At 25.5% G+C, this 22146-nt stretch overlaps 2 protein-coding genes across 2 annotated transcripts; one reads left to right on the forward strand and one right to left on the reverse strand.

Annotated features, from left to right (window-relative positions):
- Positions 1 to 2428: 2428 nt before the first annotated feature.
- LOC112749289 (S-protein homolog 5-like) lies at positions 2429 to 3670 on the forward strand. Its single transcript, XM_025797549.1, has 2 exons — positions 2429 to 2813; positions 3600 to 3670. Exons 1-2 carry the CDS (start codon positions 2429 to 2431, stop codon positions 3668 to 3670), a joined length of 456 nt encoding a protein of 151 aa, XP_025653334.1.
- A 2067-nt stretch (positions 3671 to 5737) lies between these two features.
- Positions 5738 to 6181, reverse strand: LOC112749290 (S-protein homolog 5). The gene has a single exon (XM_025797550.1). It carries the CDS (start codon positions 6179 to 6181, stop codon positions 5738 to 5740), a length of 444 nt encoding a protein of 147 aa, XP_025653335.1.
- Positions 6182 to 22146: the final 15965 nt, after the last annotated feature.

The following is a 22146-nucleotide window of genomic DNA, read 5'->3' on the forward strand; positions in this document are numbered from 1 at the left end:
GGTGAACTTTAGTATGATTATGCTAAGGTGGTTACATGATTATATGCAAGTGTTGTTAAAATTAAAATAATATTTTTTAATATTTTGGTAATACTTTTTTAAGTAATATTTTTTGAAAAGCGTTATTTAACAATAAAAGGCGTTATTTTAATTTTAGCAATACTTTTTAAAATATCATAGTCACTGTAGTATAGTTATACTAAAATAATTTTTATATAATATGTATTTTAATATTAGAAATATAATTATTTATATACTTTATAGTCATTTTATCAGGTTAAATTTTTGAAAAAAAATAATTTTATAATATAGTATATATTAAAATTTTTATGACTAAAAAATTTAGAATTTGATTTTTCTTATCTCTACCAGAAGAGGAAAAAAATAGCATGAGATAAATAAAAAAAAATTCTACGTAAAGAATCATATAAATCTAAATTTAGAAGATAATCTTATATAGAAAAATATATTAGAAATATAATCATTAGGTAGTTGATTTTATCAAATTAAACTATTAAAAAAGAATTAAATTTTGATGCATTGATAGTGTAAAATATTTTACATAATCATGCAATCATAACCGTTCTCTCAAATCATCATTTACGCAGTCAATATAAAAGATAATTATTTTTATAATATGAAATTATGTGATTATATTAGATATACGTATAAAACAATTTTATACTGATAATACATTAAAATTAAATTCTTAAAAAAAATTGATTTCGTCACATTTAATTTAACTTTTTCCCATATACACATTTGACTTACCATTCTCAACGTCCTCTTCCTTGTTGAAGCTTTGCAAATACATACATTGACGTAGCGTTATGTGTGTGAACATTTGAGATATTAATTGCAGTTGGATAGAAATATATTTACTCCATCTACTTTTCCTTTTCATCTGCATATTTTTTATCTTTTTTTAAGGCACGTAATCTGTCACTTTTATTTTTTTTATGCAATATTTATTATTGAAATATTGCTTATATATATATATATTAGAATTAATTTTGATTTACTGTATATCAATATAAAATAATTATATATATATATATATTTAATTACATAATATTATATCAGTAAAAATAATTATTTTTTTATTTATCGATAAATGATCATCTCAAATGAATATATTTAGGTGATTCTATAAAACTTTTTATACTATCAGTACATTAAAATTAAATTTATATTTATTTAAGTGTATTCGTACTTCATTAATTAAGTATTTTTTATTAGTAATATTATCACTAGATTATGGTTAATTTTAAGACATGTTTAATAATTATATATTAAAAAAAATGACAAATAAAAAGGAAACGAAAAAGTATAAAATAATCATATATAAATGAACACACATAGAATTTAAATTAAAGTTTTATGAAATAAGTAATGTAAATAATTATTCATGTATCATCTACTACATGTTATCTTACATATATAATGATAATTATTCTCCTTCGTTGGTGTTCAATTTTTTTCTTCGTAAAATAATATCCGTTATTCTCTTAAAGAAAATACCATAAATACATTTTTCCCCGTAAAATTTAACTCAAGGTCACCAATTAAATAGGTACTTGCTATCTTGACGACCAATAATCTCATTAAGCTATTATTATTACACACATTGATAATTTTTAAACAAATAATTTTTTAAGAAAATAAATATATAAACACATTAATTAGTAGCAATTGCGATGCCACGATCAACTACTCCAATTTATGGCGACTCCTCCACTCGTGATGTGTGGTCTCTATAACTTTCTCCTCACAACGCGCCACCGCGAGTCCCCCTCCGTCCACGCAACGCCGTCTAAGACATCGTCGCCGGCCGACTTGCGGCTCTTCTTCCCCTCCTTCTATTTGATTTTGAATAGTTCTTTAATTTTAACTAGTTTTTTATGTTTTTTTTTTCTAAATTTCGGATGATTCTTTTTATTAATTTTGAATGATTCTTTTTCTATATTTTGTATGTTTTTTTTTTTAAATTTGGATGATTCTTTTTATTAATTTTGGACGATTCTTTTCTCTATGTTTTGTATGTTTTTTATTTAGGATTGGATGATTCTTTATCTTATGTTTTGGTGTTTTTATTTTTTATTTTTTATTTTTGAATTTTCAAGATTTTTTTAGAAAGAGGAATTAGGATTTACGTAATAAATAGTAAAAGATAAATTAGAGTAAAAGAGATAATTAATAATCTAATTGTATCTTTTAAATAAAATTAAATAATTATTAATTAATAACAATTAATTAATAAAGAGTGCAAAAATGCTTGTTGGCTGGCTAGACCCTATTATGAATTGATGATTGAATAAAAAGATGACATTTCATTTAAGCCGACTTATATATATATGTATAAAAGAAGAAGAGTCTCTCATCATCAACACATACATTAATATAACAATAATAATATTGTGCAAAAATAATGAGTATATCAGTCTCCAAAGTTGTAGTATCACTTTGTACGATATTGGGCCTACTTATTTGTTTCAAGTTCAATGCTTGTGTGATAGATGATGGAATTTTTCCACCTCTGAAAGTAACAGTCACAATTATTAACAATTTGAGCGGCGGCAAGCAGCTTACGGTTCATTGCAAGGACAAGAAGAATGATTTTGGATTCAAAGAACTTCAAGTTGGTCAGAATTGGAGTTTCATCTTTCCTCCTTGGTTCACATCATTGTACTTCTGCTCCTTTGCATGGTCAACAGGATTTCACTACTTTGATATTTATGTTCATAATCGTGACATATATAGATGCAAACATTGTATTTGGGATATTTATGAATTAGGTCCATGTAGGGAAACAGGTGATGTTCCCATATGTTATCCTTGGAAAAGTTAATAAAAATAATAATCATGGCATGTGAGGTATTAGGAGTGTTTAAAACTGATCTGGACCGAACTAAATCGACTAACTAAACTGAAATAATCGAAAATCGAACAAACTAAAAACCGAAAAAACTTGTTTTGTTGTTTTTCGGTTCGGTTCGATTGTTAATTCTGACCATGAAAACTCCAATCGAACTGAACCGGTTTGACAAAAATTCTAAAAAAACCAACCCCACCCTAGGCCCCCACCCCCGATCCCCAAATGTGATGCGCGTCACCTAACTCAGGAAGGCCCCCCACCCCCAATCGAAACCTAGCCCTCTCTTCTCACAATCTCACCCTCAGCACCGGTGCACCCACCACCCAGCCACTCACGTTCTTGAGTCTCGAGGCCGGCGGCACCCACTTTCCTCCCACCACCTCGAAGCCTTCCTCCCAAGTCCCAACGCCGAAGCCTTCCTCTTCGCGGACAGAGCAGAGATCCTCAGTAGTGCACCACGAACACGAAGCCCCAGCCACGGCAGCCAGACAGCCACAACCAGCTCGCACAAAATCCCTCACAGGCCAGCACCACGCCACCACTCAGCAGCGTTTCTGGTCACAATCAACACAGCACCTCCCAGTCTTCCACCTAGCCACCGATTTAAGTTAATATGGAGCCCGAACAAACGAGTCTGGTAATGTTTACCAATTGCTGTTTATTGATTCATTGTTGTTACTTGCTGTTTGTCATGTAATGTTGGTAACTTGTTGTTTGAAATCAGATTTGAAATTAGACAAACTAGTTCTAGATCTTGATAGGAAGATATTGAAATCAGATTTGAAGCAGATTTAAAGAATTAAAATTGGAGCAGATTTGAAATCAGTGTATTGTTGCTGATTGTTGGTATTGTTGTTAATTGCTGGTTGAATTACTTTTGTTGAATTACTTTATTATTGGTATTGTTGCTGGTTGCTGGTATTGTTGCTGAGACATGTAATTAAGTAATTAGGTAATTTGACGAATCAAGTGAGATATGAAGCCTAAACCTCCGAATCAGGTATGTAATTAAGTAATTTGACTAATTTCTGTCAATAATCATTTGTTAGATGATTTATTATATTTCTATTGATTTTTGAATTGTAGGGCTCATGTTTGGGGACAATTTTACTTATGTTACGAAGGACATAAGCTTGTCATTGAAACAACTTATTTTAGAGATTATGGCATGCCAAGGATGATGACTAGGTTAGTAAATTTTAAGGCTTACAATTTCAGTGAGGGGAGCTAGAATGTTGAATTGATAGAAACATGAACGGTTAATTTATAATTTATGTTATTGAAAAAAAATTTGATTAAAGTTGTACATGAATGTCCCTATGATTTTATTCAATTCTAATACTGTTACCCTGCTATTAATCCATTCATCTCAATGGCTGTTGTACTTACTCCATTCTTCTTCACTCATGATATTTATATATTCAATTCTGATATATTGTTACCCTGCTATTAATCCATTCATCTCAATGGCTGTTGTACTTACTCCATTCCTCTTGACTCATGATATTTATATATTCAATTCTGATATATTGTTAATTACCCTGCTATTAATTCATTCATCTCAAGTCTCTTTATTATTAGAATGTATAACTAGATTAGAATGCTTTTCTATTAGTGCGTGTTATTATTATTATTATTATTATTATTATTATTATTATTATTATTATTATTATTATTATTATTATTATTATTATTATTATTATTATTATGTAACTGCTTTTTTATTTAAGGTAGGTTGGTTTGCGTAAAGAAATTTAGCTGTTCTGTCGGAGAAGACACCATAATTTGGCTATCTTTCGATGGAAATTTATATTTATTTTTAGTTGTGTTGACTATTGAACTTTTAAACTTTTTTAATTGTCCTATTTGAATTCCTTTTATCGTTAAATTTCATTGGATCAAGACTTTGTTAGCTATTGTGTATTTGTGTTTGTCGATTTCAATGTTATGACTTTGTGAAATAGTATGGTAATATTTTTTTTTGAATTGATTGAAAAACTGAACAAACCGAACCAAACCAAACCAAATTTAATTGATTTGGTTTGGTTCGGATGGCTTCAATAAAAAAATTGAACCAAACCAAATCGCACTTTGATTAAACGATTGGATTGGATGATTTTTCTCTCAAAAATCAAACCAAACCGCACCGCGAACATCCCTATGAGATATATACAATTACTAAGGCTTCATCACTCAGTACAATTACCATGGCTTTATTCATTAACAATTGAGTGTAATTTATAAAGATAAATTCTTGGAGAGTTAGTAATTTTTAATATTTTTGTCTTTATTATTTAGTTAGTATAAATATTAAATTATTTTTAATAAATAAAGTTTATTAATTTATGTATACAAATTTTAAAAAATATAAATACAAACTGTATTTATTTATATGTGCAAAATTTTAATAAATATATATGGATACAAATTATTATTAATCAAGTACTAACAAAAAAAATAATATTTATCTTTAAGATAGAATAATTTTTCGTTAATAGCAATATTTATAAAAATGTATCTTTATTAAATTTTACTTATGCCAGTTTTATTTATTGATATCATATTTATTATTGAAGTCAAAATAATATGACCAATATTATTATCTATTAAAATTTAATATTTTATGACATGATTTCTAAATTCTAAATTTATAGATTTATACCATTATAAAATTTATTAAATTGATTAATATTACCTAGTAATATTACAATCGTCAAATATTAATTTACATGAAAAGAAATCATAATAACTTTTGTCATTCAATATATAATTTATTATATTAAAAAATAAATTATTATTCCATAGATAATTTATTATATTAAAAAATAAATTATTATTCCATAGATGAGATACTTTTGTCACCTATACATTTTCCGGTTTCCAAGCATAACATGCAGGAGCCTGATAACCCGAAACCCTACATGGACCTTTTTCGGAGATGTCCCAAGTACACTGTTGGCATACATCATCGTCACGTCCAGCATCATAAATATCAAAGCGACGTACTACGGATATTCCCCCCTCTACCCAACCAAAGCTACAGAAGAACAAATAATTTGCAAAAGGGTTATTACGAAAATGAAAAGTCCAACTTTGACCAATTGGAGCTACTTGGGGATTTGAATCCCAATGTTTATCCTTGCAACGAAAAAAAAGCTGCTTATTGTTCAGTTTGTTGTTAATGGTCACATGAACGGTCCCCCAAGGATTAAGAAGCGTATCAGCACTCATACTCATATTGAGATTGAAAGAAACAAGTATGAGCATTATTACAACCTTAGAGAGTGATTTTGATGAGATCGTCATCTTTAATGTGCACTATGTTGATGAATTTTGATTATGAGATCAATCAATTTGTATATATAGAAGAAGCTAAGGCCTTTTTTTTTTCAATACTGCCTTGGTATTATTGAATTGACAATTATGTCATTATTTAATTTAAAATTATCATTTATACATTAAAATTAGTCGCTAAAATTAGTTATTATATATTTATGTATAAATATAAATAAATATATGTATAATTTAACTTATTTTTAAAGTATATTTTGTATTTTAATTAATATTTTATATTGATAACTTAATTTATTTGCTATTTTAATATACACCTAATATGGTTGTATTTAATTATTACTATTTTTTGTTATTATGGTAATATACACAACAAATTATTAAATCATTTCACGAAATAACTTTTTTTCTATATGCGACTATGTGTTAGGTATACAAATAAATTTAATGTTTGTGATCTAATAGAATAGATACTAATATAATACAAAAGAGGAAGAGAATCCAAAGAATTTATTAATTTGAATGAGTGTGAAATTAAAGAATGAATTCTAATAATACAAGAGGACAAAAGGTTATAAAGAAACGGATTGAATTGAATGCTTGTGATATCAACAAAAGAAAGAAAAAAATAAATAAATCTTAAGAATTGCAATAAGTTGAATGATTGTGATATTATATGATCATTTGAAGAGAGGAAAAGAAATTCAAGAATTAGTGCTCAATACTCTATGTTTTTGTGTAGAGTATGGAATAATACATAAAAATATATGAAGTTTTTCATTAAAAAATTAAATAAAAAATATATATAATAATTATCACTATAAATATTTTATAAAATTATAATTAAAATAAAAATTTAACGATTTTTAATGTTAAAAATATTAAAAATAATTAGTATTTATCTTAATTAATAATTTAGATTTGTTGAGTTATCATTTCATTCGTCTAGTTAAAGTAAATATTAAGGATTTAAATCTTATATTGTGTATATATAACAATTTATTGACTAACAGCAAATATTCTTGCTGAATTGAAAAATACTGTAAAAAAAATAATATTTGCCTTTAAATTAAAGTAGAACAATTTTTTATTGATAACAATATTTATAAAGATTTGTCGTTGTTAAAATTTACTTGTGACAGTTTTATTCGTTGGTATCATATTCATTATTGAAGTTATAACAATATGGCCAATGTTATTACTTATTAAAATTTTATATTTTATGACATGATTTTTAAATTTCAAATCTATAGATTTATGCCATTACAAAAGCTATTAAATTGATTAATACTCCTTAGTAATATTATTAAAACACTATTACTGAGTATTAGTTTGTGTGAAAAAAAATCATAATAACTTTTGTTATTTAATATATAATTTATTCTATTTAAAAATAAATTATTATTTTCTAAATTAATAAATATATTTTTTTTCAATTTTTTATACCAAAATTACTATTAAAAAATAAAAATAGAACACAATTAATTATAGATAATATCTCCGTATATATTCAAAATTAATTGTAAAAAAATATCTCACTACATAATAAAAAAATTATGAATAATTTTTTAAATAATAAAAAAATAAAATTACTATTTTCACATACTACAAAATTTATAAAATATTTTGGATAATAAATCAACCTTCATTAAATTATACATTAACTCTGTCAAAAATATAAATAAATTATATATTAGATATTATTATTTATGTACTATTAATATATATATATATATATATATATATATATATTATTGATTATTAAGTAATAATTAATTTCTAATCGAAGTTATGGTAATTGAAGTTTAAATTATTAAAATTATTAAATGGCAAATATTTTGCACTTAATTAATTTTATTTTTGTTATTGAAATTAAAAAATATGAGTTGTTAATCAATTTTAAATTTAAATTTAAATATGTAAAAAAAATTTTTAAATTTTATCTAACCATAATTAATTTTAAAATAAAAAATTACTTTGTATATTATTTTATAGGATAATGTAGACATATGTTTTCTAATGGCAATTACAGTGAAAGAAATTAGAGAAAATGTATTTATCAATTTAGGGATAATAATTTATTTTTAAATAGAATAAGTTATATATTGAATAATAAATGTTATTATGATTTTTTTTTCACATAAACTAATACTTAATCATGATATTTTGGTAATATTATCAAAGAATATTAATCAATTTAATAATTTTTGTAACAGTAAAAGTTTATAAATTTGGAACTTAAAAATCAAGTCATAAAATGTGATATTTTAATAGGTAATAATGTTGGTCATATTGTTTTGACTTCAAGAATGAATATAATACCAATAAATAAAATTGACACTACTGGTAAATTTTAACAAAAACAAATTTCCATAAATATTGCTATCAATGAAAAATTGTTCTACTTTAAAGACAATTATTATTTTTTTTATGGTATTTTCCAACTTAGCAAGAAGGACCGCCACTAGTCAATGTGTAAGACCTAAAACTTTTGAAAAGCCTTATTATGAGTTAATTTCAATTTATTTATTCATTAAAAATTTTACTTTCAAAAATTAAATTATATTTCAAATTTATACATTATACCCATAATTTTATTAAAATTAACTAAACTACCCAAAAATTTTCAAATTGAACCCACTAGCCCTAAGCTCCTAACCTAACCTAGCCACCGACTTACCCACTGCCACACCCTCCTTTCCTCAAGAATACACACACAAAACAGGACCCACACACCCCAACTAAAAAAAAAAAGAAAAAAAAAAGAGAGAAAAAGAGAGAAGAGGGAGATCGGAGGAAAGGGAAGAGCCGAGAGGAGAAGAGGGGAAGGAGGCGCACCGGCATTGCTGGGCCTCGCCGCCGCCATTGCGTCCTCACCGAGCCTTGGAGGAAGCCCGCGCCACCACATGCAGTCATCACCGCCGCACCATGTCGTTGCTCTGCCGCCGTTCACGCTTCTGTCGCTGTCAGAACCGCATGCCGCCGCTGGAAGCATCTTCATCGTCGCTGTTAATGGAGGTCGGTGAACGGTGGGAAGACGCGCGAGGAAGGAGAAGCCTTCGCCATCGCGCCTTGTGCTGCCAGCTTTGTCGCACCTCATCGTCATCATCGCTGCCGGACCTCCGTGTCGCACCGGCGCCGCGAGTTGCTATCGATCCACCACAAGCAGGACCCGCTGCACGAAACTGTACCGCCACGTGCTGTTATTGTTGCCGAGCTCCCATGGCTGCCGCCGGCAAGATTCGATGAAAGAGAAGCTCGAGGAGAGAGAGAGATTGACGGAGGGGTTACTGTTCATGTGGCCGTGCCTCCACTGCCTTTCACCGCCACAGATCCGCCATCGTCCGCAGCGCCGCACCACGCCACGTCGCTGCCGGAAACTGTCACTGATGTCCCTTTTCCCTTGGTAAGCGTTATCGTCTCTGAAACTTTTGAAATCAGTTTTCCGTCATAGCCTATATATTAGAGTAACTGAGATGATGGTAATGTAAGGCTAAGTTGTGGTTCTTGCATGCTGAGTTCAGTAGCCGTGCATGTGACATCAAGCTGTCGCGTCGTCAACGGAGTCGCCGCCGTTCCATTTTCTCGGATGCTCGTAGGTTCAGTAAGCCTTTCCCTGTTCCAATTTCTTTTAGTCACTATTCTGTGATATGTTCCTAAGGTCCTTGCAATGTTAATGCTTTAGGTTTGAGTTCGGTTCTTACGTGTCGTGATTAAAGTTGCTGTGGTTGAGGTTGTGTAGTTGCGGGCTGTGAGAAAAGAGTTTCTGTCACGTGGTTAAGTCGAAATCGAGGTAGGGGCGTTTTCCTCAAAATCATTTTATTTCTGAGAATTGTTATAAATCGATATTGATACAAAAATATATGTTTGGTAATTATGTGGGTTTTATGGATTGAATTGATTTGCTTTGGACAAGTGAAATTATTTGCTTGATTGGATTATTGATTTTCTTGAGTTGGCATACGGTTATTGAAAATTTATACTGAAAAGTGATTTTATTTTATAAATTTGATTTATATATATTTATTTATATATTACGGAATGATTTGGGTTTGAAATTGTTGAAAAAAATCTGAAAAACTGTTGGTTTGATTTATTGGTAATGGGTTGAGAGTTGGTAATAATTTAATATTAAAGTTGGTTCAATTTTGAAAGTGATTTGACATTGGAATTCTACGATATTGAAGCTGGATGAGAATGGATTGGAAAACATGGTTTTGGTTGGGACCCGAAAAGGGTGACAAAGTCCAAGTTTTAGGGGAGATACTGCTAATTTTTTTATGAAATTTAAGATTTTGTTTTAAGAATGTGATTTAGAAAAGGAATGAATTTGAGAGGTTCTATTACTTTGTTTTTGATTTATTAAGAAATAGATGTTTTTCGAGTTTAATCTGTCTATGGAAAGTGGATGTTTTAAGATTGATTTAAATAAGTAAGAACCTATGTTTTGAAGTTTGATTAAAGAAATACTTTTGGAAGAGTCTTAGTGGATTTTAAAAGAAGTTGAACTTTGATTAATTAGGTTTGTTTTGATTTTGAAGTATTCTTTAAATTTTGATTTAGCAAGACTAAACAACTCTGAGCCTTGGAGAGGTTTCCGATTTACGAACGAAATGAAATTGGCTTTTAAGCATAAATAAGTTGGTTTTGAAAGTGGCTCGGAACTTTTGGCCTACATGCCTTGGTTTTAATTTTAAGTCTCCATTTTAAATGATTTCAATTTGAGTAATTATGATTCCGAGGATTTCTAAAGAATTTAAGAAGTGAGGCAGGTTATTCTTTCCTAGAGTCTTGTGTCTTCTCAAAGAAAGTTCCTTTTTAAGGTGATTATTGAAAGTCTCTTGAAAGTTTTATGAAATGTTATATTAAGTGACTAAGATTTGAAAGAGATTTGATTTTGAGGAAAAGTTGAATTATGAGTTTGAAGAGATTTGAGAAATAAAAAGTGACTTATGGCTTGAATAATGATTGGTTGATATGAATTGTTAATGAAATGCGGAAATGATGATGGATGAATGATTATGAATAAATATATGTGGCTTCCGCACTTTTATCTGAGATACGAGTTTTTTTGGGTAAAGTACCGTGGCTTGCCACCACGTGTTCCAGGTTGAATCTCGATACTTTGTTGACCCTACGTCGTAAGGGTGACCGGGCACGTATAAATTTTCGGGTATGGATTGCCCCCAGTGAGTGATTTGAATGATGTATGAATGTAAAATCTATGCATAAACTCATGGGGATGCGCGACGGGGGACTGTCTAAGGTTTTCGGACTTGTCGGGTTGGCTGGATAACCGACAGATGAGCTCATTAGCTATAGGACAGGCATGCATCATATGCATTTGTATGCTTTGCTTGGGTTTGAATTTGTTTTGTTTTGCCTAATTGTTAAACTGTTCTTAACTATTACCTGAACTATTTGCTGTAACTGCTACCTAAATTTGTGCTTTCCTTGTCTGTTTTGCTTGTATTTGTCCTGGTGTGCTACTTCTGAGAATGAGCTTTGGTGCTGAATTGATGATTATTTTGATTAATTGCGTAGTTGGTTTCTAATTAAGATTTTCTTATAAGAAAAGAAAGGTTTTTGAATTTCAGAAAGATTAAATCTTGTTTCTTTGAAAAGGTTTTTGAATGATTAGCTATTGGTTTGTAAAAGGTTCACAAGGCAATAATAATCATTGAGTTTGAAAATAGTTTTTTTATTAAGTATCTTCTTATGACAATTCTAAAACTGCATGGTGAGACCGTGTGATTAGGTTCTCACCCCCTACAGCTTTACCTTTTCAGGAATCGGATGAAGGAGCATTATGAAAAGTTATACTACGTTTTGGTTTATACGATATTGTATTAATTAGATAATTTTTCTTCCCTCGTCTTGTTGTTACAATTTTGTAAGAGGGGTAGGAGTTGTATGTTTTATATGTATATTATATTATAAGCTATTATGTAAGAAGTCTTGTATATGAATCTATGATTGTTTGTTCTTTTTTAAGTTAAAGTATTTATTTTCAGTTTTCAAAGAAGTTAGCGATGCGGTGTCGAGTCAAAGGCTCCTATTTTAATATTAATTATATAAAATCATCGTAACACTTCTTGCTATCCGAGTAGCGCAGCCAGAAGCGTGACATTCTGATAGTGAGGGTGTTACATTATGGTATCAGAGCAGTTCATCCTAATTAGAGCCTTGGAGATAGACTGACCATGCTTCATTGCATTCTCTAAGTGTCTGTCATGTTGTAGGTCTTGTCTAAGTAACAAAAATACACTATGTGCTAACACTAATGGTATTTTTTTAAAAAATATATTGATAAAAATAGATATAATATAATTACAAATCTAACATAAATAAATAAAATATATAAATAAATACAAAACCAATATGTTTACTATTGTCTTTGTTAAATTTTATAAATTAGAGAATAAATTATGTATTCGGTTGCTTGGTGATCACATAGATGATCAAATAATTGGATTATAAATTGATCTCATAGTGTACATCTTATTTTTTTCTCATTTTTGAATGAAAGCGAGAATTAAGAGAGTAAGTAGTAATACATAAAGAAAAAAAATTTGCACCACAATACATAATTATTACCAAAAAAATATTCATATTAAAATTTTACATACTACAAATTATGAAAATCAATCACAATGTACTGGTCACTTCTCTCTATTTTTAACCAGGATATAAGTTTTTCTTTTCTAGTCAAGAATTCAATAACATCTAATTGAACAAAAAAAATTGAATTAAAAGTACCAAATTAAGGACAAATAAGCGAATAATATAAGAAATTATAACTTCATACGTGTATAAAATAAAGAGAATTTACTGGTTTATTTTATGTTAAACAATAAAACTAACAATAGTATATTAATAAAAGGATATACCTTTAAAAAAAGTCACAATACAATTTCAAATATTTTCATAAATAAAGTGTTAAAATTTTTGTTATCGATAAAATGATGCTATTATACAATTTTTTGGCAAAACTTAAAATCAAAAGGAAAATAATTTTGTGTGGATTAATATAAATTAATTACGTACCAAATAAGTAGAATCGTTCATTTGTTTGTTTCAATATATGAGCATGGGTAAGCAAATTAAAATGATTATCCGGAATTTTACGATCATCGACCGTATGTACTATACGTGACTCCATCTTAAAAGATATTTTGTACGTATGTATAGTCAGAAGATATATTCCACTTGATTTCTTAATCTCAAAATTTGAGAAGACATAGATCTTCCTTTTTACCAATTCATTCTCAAATATTTTTGTCAAATAATTCTTGATTGAACAATGAGTTTTATCATATTGCAAAATAAATTAAATATAAAAGCTATTAGTATTTACAAAGCTATTAAAAAGAATTGTCTTTGACTTATAAAATGATGTACTTATAAAATTAACTTAAAATATGAACTACAAATATTTATAAGAATTTAATTTTGATGCACTAACAGTGTAAAGTAGTTTTACACGTGCATCCCAATTACGAATAACACATCAATAAAAATAAATACATTTTACATTGACCGCGTGAATGGTCATCCAAAAGAACGGATGTGATTGCACGACTGTGTAAAACGTTTTACATTGTCAGCGCATCAAAATTAAACTCTATTTATAAATTGAACTTAGCATTACTTGAAAAAATTTAGTAAATGAATCAACTAATCTTATCATCTATTAGAACTATTTCTATATAAACCGTCTTGCTCTTGTCAAACTTGAATGAGACTTTCTATGACCTTATAATTCTTGTCTTTATTTTCTATACTTTCTCTTCGTATAATCTACTATAGGTGATACTATTGATAGGATCGTAGTCAATATATAGTCATTAGGTATAAAAAAATAGAATAAAGACTATGTGAAAATTATAAATTTTTTAAATGATAAATATGAATGAAAATTTACTATTGCTTATTATATATACTAATAATATGTCAATAATTTTAAAAATTTACTAATAATACTAATAGTTTAAAGATAATTTTACTATCGTTATAATAAATTTAGTTATTACTCTAAATAAATAAAATAAATAATATATTTAAAAGCTAAAGAAAAAAATTAGCGATAATTATGTTTGGAATGTTCCCATATTTTTTTTCTATTTTTTTTATTTGCCATTCTTTTACTGTAATGTTAGATCAAAGAAACTCTAAATTTAAAATATAATAATATGTTATGTGATAGAAAAATAATAAACTAATATATATATATATTATTGCTATATAGAGAGTCAATACACAAATATATGTTATCGTAATAAAATATCACACTATGAATAATTATATTTGTCAAATAAATTTATTTATACTCTATATCTATTATATTATTTTATGTAAAATTAAAATATACTCTTCTAATTTAATATTATATATATTTGCTTTTGACATTGTCCAAAATTAAATTGGAATTATATCTAAAGTCTTAATACGATAAATGGAATATAATTAATATCTAATATTTTAATACCTAAAATAAGTTAATAAATACTAATAATTAATACCTAAAATATCATATATATATATATATATATATATATATATATATATATATATATATTTGTTTTTGATATTGTCCAAAACTAAATTGAAATTATGTTCAAAATTTTAATACCGTAATTGAGGTATTAATACCTAAAATTTTAATAAGTAAATACCTAAAATAAGTTAATTAAATAACAACAATTAATACCTAAAATATTGAAAAAGAATTTTTGATAAATGTGAGAAATAAAAATAAAAAAATTAATAAATAATATTAGTGTTTAAATGAAAGAATTGATAAAAAATAATAATTATAAGTAAAAATAATTTTTTTATTTTGGAAAAAAAACACATGAGAAATTGTTTAATAATCCGTGCCATGCATGTAATAATAAATTGTTCAATAATTCGTACTATGCACGTGATAAGGTTGAAATTATAATTTTAAATTATTTTATTAAAATTAATTTGAATTGTAACAATTTGATTAATAAAAAAGTAACATATTATGCGTTTATTTTTTCTTAATCTAGTGTTATGTGTATCAACTCTAATATAGTTATTAATCGTTTTTGTTAATCTACTTTTTTTTTTCTAAATTTATGATTTAAAATAAAAATTATAAATATTAATAATTAAAAAAATTATTATATTATAATTATTTACGTTTTATTCCCAAAATTAAAAACATACTATTTTTTATTTAATAATTTTTTATTTATACTACCAGTATATATTAATCGATTAGTCAATAGTTTTTTTTATTCGTAGGATATATTTATTTATTTTGTTTAAATAATTTTAAATATTTTCTTATTTAAGTATACATATATATTAAGTCACATATATTAATTTTTTTTTATAATTATAAATATTTTTTTAGCCTATAATTATTCAATGATTTTGTTATTCCATTAATATCATCATACGCATAATAATATTCATAAATCATACTAATTTTCGTATTTATTTATATGTATATATATCAATTGTTTAGTTAATAATTTTTTTTATTTTTAGAATATATTTATTTTGTTAAATAATTTTAAATACTTCTTTATGTAGTTTATATAAATATTTCTTTATGTAGTTTATATATATATATATATATATATATATATATATATATATATATATATATATATATATATATATATTAATTATATGTAAATATATTTAATCGCATATCTTAATTATTTTTTTATCATGATTAATTTTTTTGAGCCTACAATCATTCAATAATTTTTTTATTTTTTATTATTAATATCATCATATGTGTAATTTTCATAAATTATAATAACATCTTTATTTATCTATACATATATATTAATTTTGTTAAATAATTCTAAATATTTGTTTATATATATATATATATATATATAGATGATTATTTTTTATTCTACAATCGAGTAATAATTTTTTATTTTTTATATTCATGCATATTCTCTTATCCCTTTTCATATGCATGATTAACAATTTTTTTTTAAACGGTGATATTTTAATTTTTGTTTTCTTTCATGTATTTTTATATATTAGCAAGAAAGTAAAACCACGTATTGTGACTCTTTTTTCTTTTTCACGCCTTAATCTTAATTAATCAATCTTTTGTTCACACAATATAATTAAACTTTTAATCATTCTAATTTATTGATGAATTAGATTTCTCTTAATAATTGCATTATTAATCTGAAATACAAAAAAAAAAGGTGATACATATATCCAAAAAAGAAAACAAACTTAAAAATTAAAAAAAAATCATATTAAAAAGTTTAAAAATAACATATCCAAAAAGAATAGTCCTAATATATAAATTGATACAATAATTTAAATTTTTTCTAAAATTAATTTAATCAATTATCAATATTAGAACTAAATTATTTAAATAATATTTAATCTATTTTAATCCTTAGATACGTATAGATTAGAATCATTCTCGTAACAACCAACCGAAATAACATCATAAGATTGAACACTTAGAATCCGTAAAAATTCAGACTATCTTCTTGTTAAAATTGTCAAATTAAATTGACTTTTATTCTCCTCAATGGCATTACATTAATGCACCAGAAGGCCGGTAGCTAGTTTCTGAAAAAAATCACAATATGTTATAAAATTATTTTTAATACAAAAAGCTTAAGAGAAGAAAATTTAAATATAGTACCAATTTTTAAATTGCATCTTCAAGGATGGCACGAATTTTTTAAAATTGAACCTAAATTGAGAAAATTCAATCTCATTATATGCTTCACTTCAAATATTTTCGGACAAATATAGAAAACGTGGAGGGGATGTGACTTGAACTTTACCTACAAATCTTCTTAGAAATAATTGCCCAATTAACAGATTAGAAAAAAAGAATGCTTTGATTCTTAGATTTAGACTCACTAACCACAAAGAAACACTATATAGCCTTTAGTAGTATAAAAATAAATATAGAAATTAATTATTACAATATCAATTTATCACTATGAACGTTAGTATCATATTTATAGCAATTAGAATTAAGATATTTTTTAATTTAGTATAATAATGTATTATTCATTAAATGCTAATTGTAATATAATTCTAATAAATATATTTTTTAAAATAAATTTTAGAAGAGAAAATAGTGTTTTTATTTTGAAAAAAAAAATTTATGAGGAAAAATCCAATTTTAGTATATTAAGTAGATTATTTTATATAAGTATAATAAAGATATTTTCCTAAATTAGTATAATCATACATTATTTATTAAATGCTATTGTAATATAATTATAATAAAGATATTTTTCTAAAAATAATTTTAAAAGAGAGAATAGTGCTTTCATTATATGAGAATAGTACTTTCTAAAAATAAAGATATTTTCCTAAATTAGTATAATCATGCATTATTCATTAAATGCTAATTGTAATATAATTATAATAAATATATTTTTCTAAAAATAATTTTAGAAGAGAGAATAGTGCTTTTATTACATGAGAATAGTACTTTCTAAAAATAAAGATATTTTTCTAAATTAGTATAATTATGCATTATTATTTAAATGCTAATTATAGTATAATTATAATTTATAATAAAAATATTTTTATAAAATAAACTTAGAAAAGAAAATAGTGCATTTATTTTTGCAGAAAAATAAATTCATGAGGAATCAACACCTCATTTTCATTAGTGGGAAAAAACTCAATTTTAGTATATTAGGCAGACGAAAACTACTCATGTGAATATTAATTGCATTTTGATACAAATATTTACCGCTTTATTACATACGTTTCGTCTTATTATTCTTTGGGGGTAGGATCGAATAGAAGCCAAGTTTCTCTCTCTCAACAATTATTTCTCTTATCCAAATCCTTATTTTACTGAAATTGTCAACGCTGCTTTTGAAATTGGAAGGTTGGAAGCATGAGCAAATTTGTCTCGAGGTGATGGAGGTTGACGTTGAAGACGATAAATTTATTGCATGATTTTGTATTTGGGATATTTATGAATTAGGTCCATGTAGGGAAACAGGTGGTGTTCCCATATGTTATCCTTGGAAAAGTTAATAAAAATAATAATCATGGCATGTGAGATATATACAATTACTAAGGCTTCATCACTCACTACAATTACTATAGCTTTATTCATTAACAATTGAGTGTAATTTATAAAGATAAATTCTTGGAGAGTTAGTAGTTTTTAATATTTTTTGTTATTATTATTTAGTTAGTATAAATATTAAATTATTTTTAACAAATAAATTTTATTAATTTATATATATATAAATTTTAAAAAATATAAATACAAACGATATTTATTTATATGTGTAAAATTCTAAAATATAAATATAAATTATTATTAATCAAGTAGTAACAAAAAATAATAATATTTACTTATCATATAACATTTTTCATTTACAAACTCAGCGATAAATACTATAACTAAGCATTCTTTGAGATAACATGTTAATTATATTGAGTGACTTTAACCTTTGGATAGGATAATCGAAAATATGATAGAAAAAAAAATAGTATTCATCTTTAAGATAGAATAATTTTTTACTGATAGCAATATTTATAAAAATTTATCTTTATTAAATTTTACTCATGCTAGTTTTATTTATTGATATTATATTTATTCTTAAAATCAAAATAATATGATCAATGTTATTATCTATTAAAATTTAATATTTTATGACATAATTTCTAAATTTATACTATTATAAAAACTATTAAATTGATTAATATTACTTAGTAATATTATCCAAGACATTATCGTCGAATATTAATTTATGTGAAAAAAAAATCATAATAACTTTTGTCATTCAATATATAATTTATTATATTAAAAAATAAATTAGAATAAAGTATCGTTTTTATCCCAACGTTTAGGGTAAGTCATATTTGTGTCTCTAACGTTTAAATCGTCCTATTTGTATCCCTAACGTTTATAAAAGTGATTCAATGTTATCCTATTATCAATTATACTAACAAATCAGATTATATTTTTCAATTATTCTCACTTGGATGTATTCATTCTCAATTAGGCCTCACTTAAATGTGTTCGATTTTAATATTATATCCACTATTTGTGTTTAGATTCAATATTATGTTCTTAGAAAAGTGAATTATGTAAATGTTGTAGGAATTAGTTTCAACTTTTGATGAGCTATTTTTCAGAGTGGATCATCGATTCTATCCCAGGTATTTGTATTCTAACTTCAAGAAGAGATTTTTAAAACTCAAACTAAAGCGTTCATGATGTGTAATTGATGGGAGGATAACATTGAATCACTTTTACAAACGTTAGAGATACAAATAGGACGATTTAAATATTAGAGACACAAATAGAATTTACCCTAAATGTTGGAGACAAAAACGATACTTTACTCAATAAATTATTATTCCATAGATGAGATACTTTTGTCACCTTATACATTTTTCGGTTCCCATTCATAACATTCAGTACCCGGATCACCCGAAATCCTACATGGACCGTCTTCGGAGATGCTCCAAACACAGTCTTGGCATACATCAGTGTCACGTCCAGTCTCATAAATATTAAAGCGACGTACTTCGAATATTCCCCCCTCTACCCAAGCAAAGCTACAGAAGAACAAATAATTTGAAGAAGGGTTATATTGAAAATCAAAAGCCCAACTTTGACCAATTGGAGCTACTTGGGGCTTTGAATCCCAATTATAATCGTGGCAATGAATAACAAGCTGCGTATTGTTCAGTTTGTTGACCATGGTCACATAAACGGTCTCAGCACTCATACTAATATTGAGATTGAAAGAAACAACTATGAGCATTATTACAACCTTAGAGAGTGATAATGATGAGATCGTCATCTTTAATGTGCACTATGTTGCTGAATTTTGATGATGATGATCAGATCAATCAATTTGTATATATAGAAAAAGCTAAGGCTTTTTTTTTTTTTAATACTGTCTTGGTATCATTGACAGGTGTCATTGACTGTTATTACTTATGTCGTTATTTAATTTAAAATTATTATTTATATATTAAAATTCATTATTATATAAAAATAGTCACTATGTATAAATATATATAATATATATAGTTTAATATATTTTTAATATATATTTTATATTAATAATTTAATTTATTTACTGATTTTAGTATATACCTAGAATTATTATATTTAATTATTACTATTTTTTACTCTTATGGTAAGATATAGACAAAAAATTATTAAATCATTTCACAAAATAACTTATTTTATGTATGCGCCCATGTGTTAGGCATACAAATAAATTCAATGATTGTGATTTAGTAGAATGGATGCTAATATAATACAAAAGGAGAAAAGAATATGAAGAATTTATTGATTTGAATAAGTATCAAATTTTAAAATCAATTATAATAATACAAGAGAGGAAAAGGATATAAAGAATCGTATTGAATTGAATGCTTGTGATATTATAGAATCAGCAAAAAAAGAAAAAAAAATTAATCTTAAGAATTGGATTAAGTTGAATGATTGTGATATTATAAGATCAATAGAAAGGAGAAAAAGAAACTCAAGAATTAATGCTCACTAGTGTATATTTTTGTGCACTCCATTGGTTAATACATAAAAGAAACAAGTATGAGCATTATTACAACCTTAGAGAGTGATTTTGATGAGATCGTCATCTTTAATGTGCACTATGTTGATGAATTTTGATTATGAGATCAATCAATTTGTATATATAGAAGAAGCTAAGGCCTTTTTTTTTTAATACTGCCTTGGTATTATTGAATTGACAATTATGTCATTATTATTTAATTTAAAATTATTATTTATATATTAAAATTAGTCACTAAAATTAGTTATTATATATTTATGTATAAATATAAATAAATAAATATATATATATATATATATATATATAATTTAACTTATTTTTAATGTATATTTTGTATTTTAGTTAATATTTTATATTAATAGCTTAATTTATATGCTATTTTAATATACACCTAATATGGTTGTATTTAATTATTACTATTTTTTGTTATTATGATAATATACACAACAAATTATTAAATCATTTCACGAAATAACTTTTTTTCTATATGCCACTATGTGTTAGGTATACAAGTAAATTTAATGTTTGTGATCTAATAGAATAGATGCTAATATAATACAAAAGAGGAAGAGAATCCAAAGAATTTATTAATTTGAATGAGTGTGAAATTAAAGAATGAATTCTAATAATACAAGAGGACAAAAGGTTATAAAGAAACGGATTGAATTGAATGCTTGTGATATCAACAAAAGAAAGAAAAAAATAAATAAATCTTAAGAATTGCAATACGTTGCATGATTGTGGTATTATATGATCATTTGAAGAGAGGAAAAGAAATTCAAGAATTAGTGCTCAATACTCTATGTTTTTGTGTAGAGTATGGAATAATACATAAAAATATATGAAGTTTTTTATTAAAAAATTAAATAAAAAATATATATAATAATTATCACTATAAATATTTTATAAAACTATAATTAAAATTAAAATTTAACGATTTTAATGTTAAAAATATTAAAAATAATTAGTATTTCTCTTAATTAATAATTTAGATTCGTTGAGTTATCATTTTATTCGTCTAGTTAAAGTAAATATTAAGGATTTAAATCTTATATTGTGTATATATAACAACTTATTGACTAACGCAAACATTCTTGCTGAATTGAAAAATACTGTAAAAAAAAAATAATATTTGTCTTTAAATTAAAGTAGAACAATTTGTCGTTATTAAAAATTTACTTGCGACAATTTTATTCGTTGGTATCATATTCATTATTGAAGTCATAACAATATGGCCTGTGTTATTACCTACTAAAATTTTATATTTTATGACATGATTTTTAAATTCCAAATTTATAGATTTATGCCATTACAAAAGCTATTAAATTGATTAATACTCCTTAGTAATATTATTAAAACACTATTGTTGAGTATTAGTTTGTGTGAAAAAAAATCATAATAACTTTTGTTATTTAATATATA

The sequence above is a fragment of the Arachis hypogaea genome, chromosome 15 (assembly GCF_003086295.3).
Source record: "Arachis hypogaea cultivar Tifrunner chromosome 15, arahy.Tifrunner.gnm2.J5K5, whole genome shotgun sequence".
NCBI classification, from domain to species: Eukaryota; Viridiplantae; Streptophyta; class Magnoliopsida; order Fabales; family Fabaceae; genus Arachis; species Arachis hypogaea.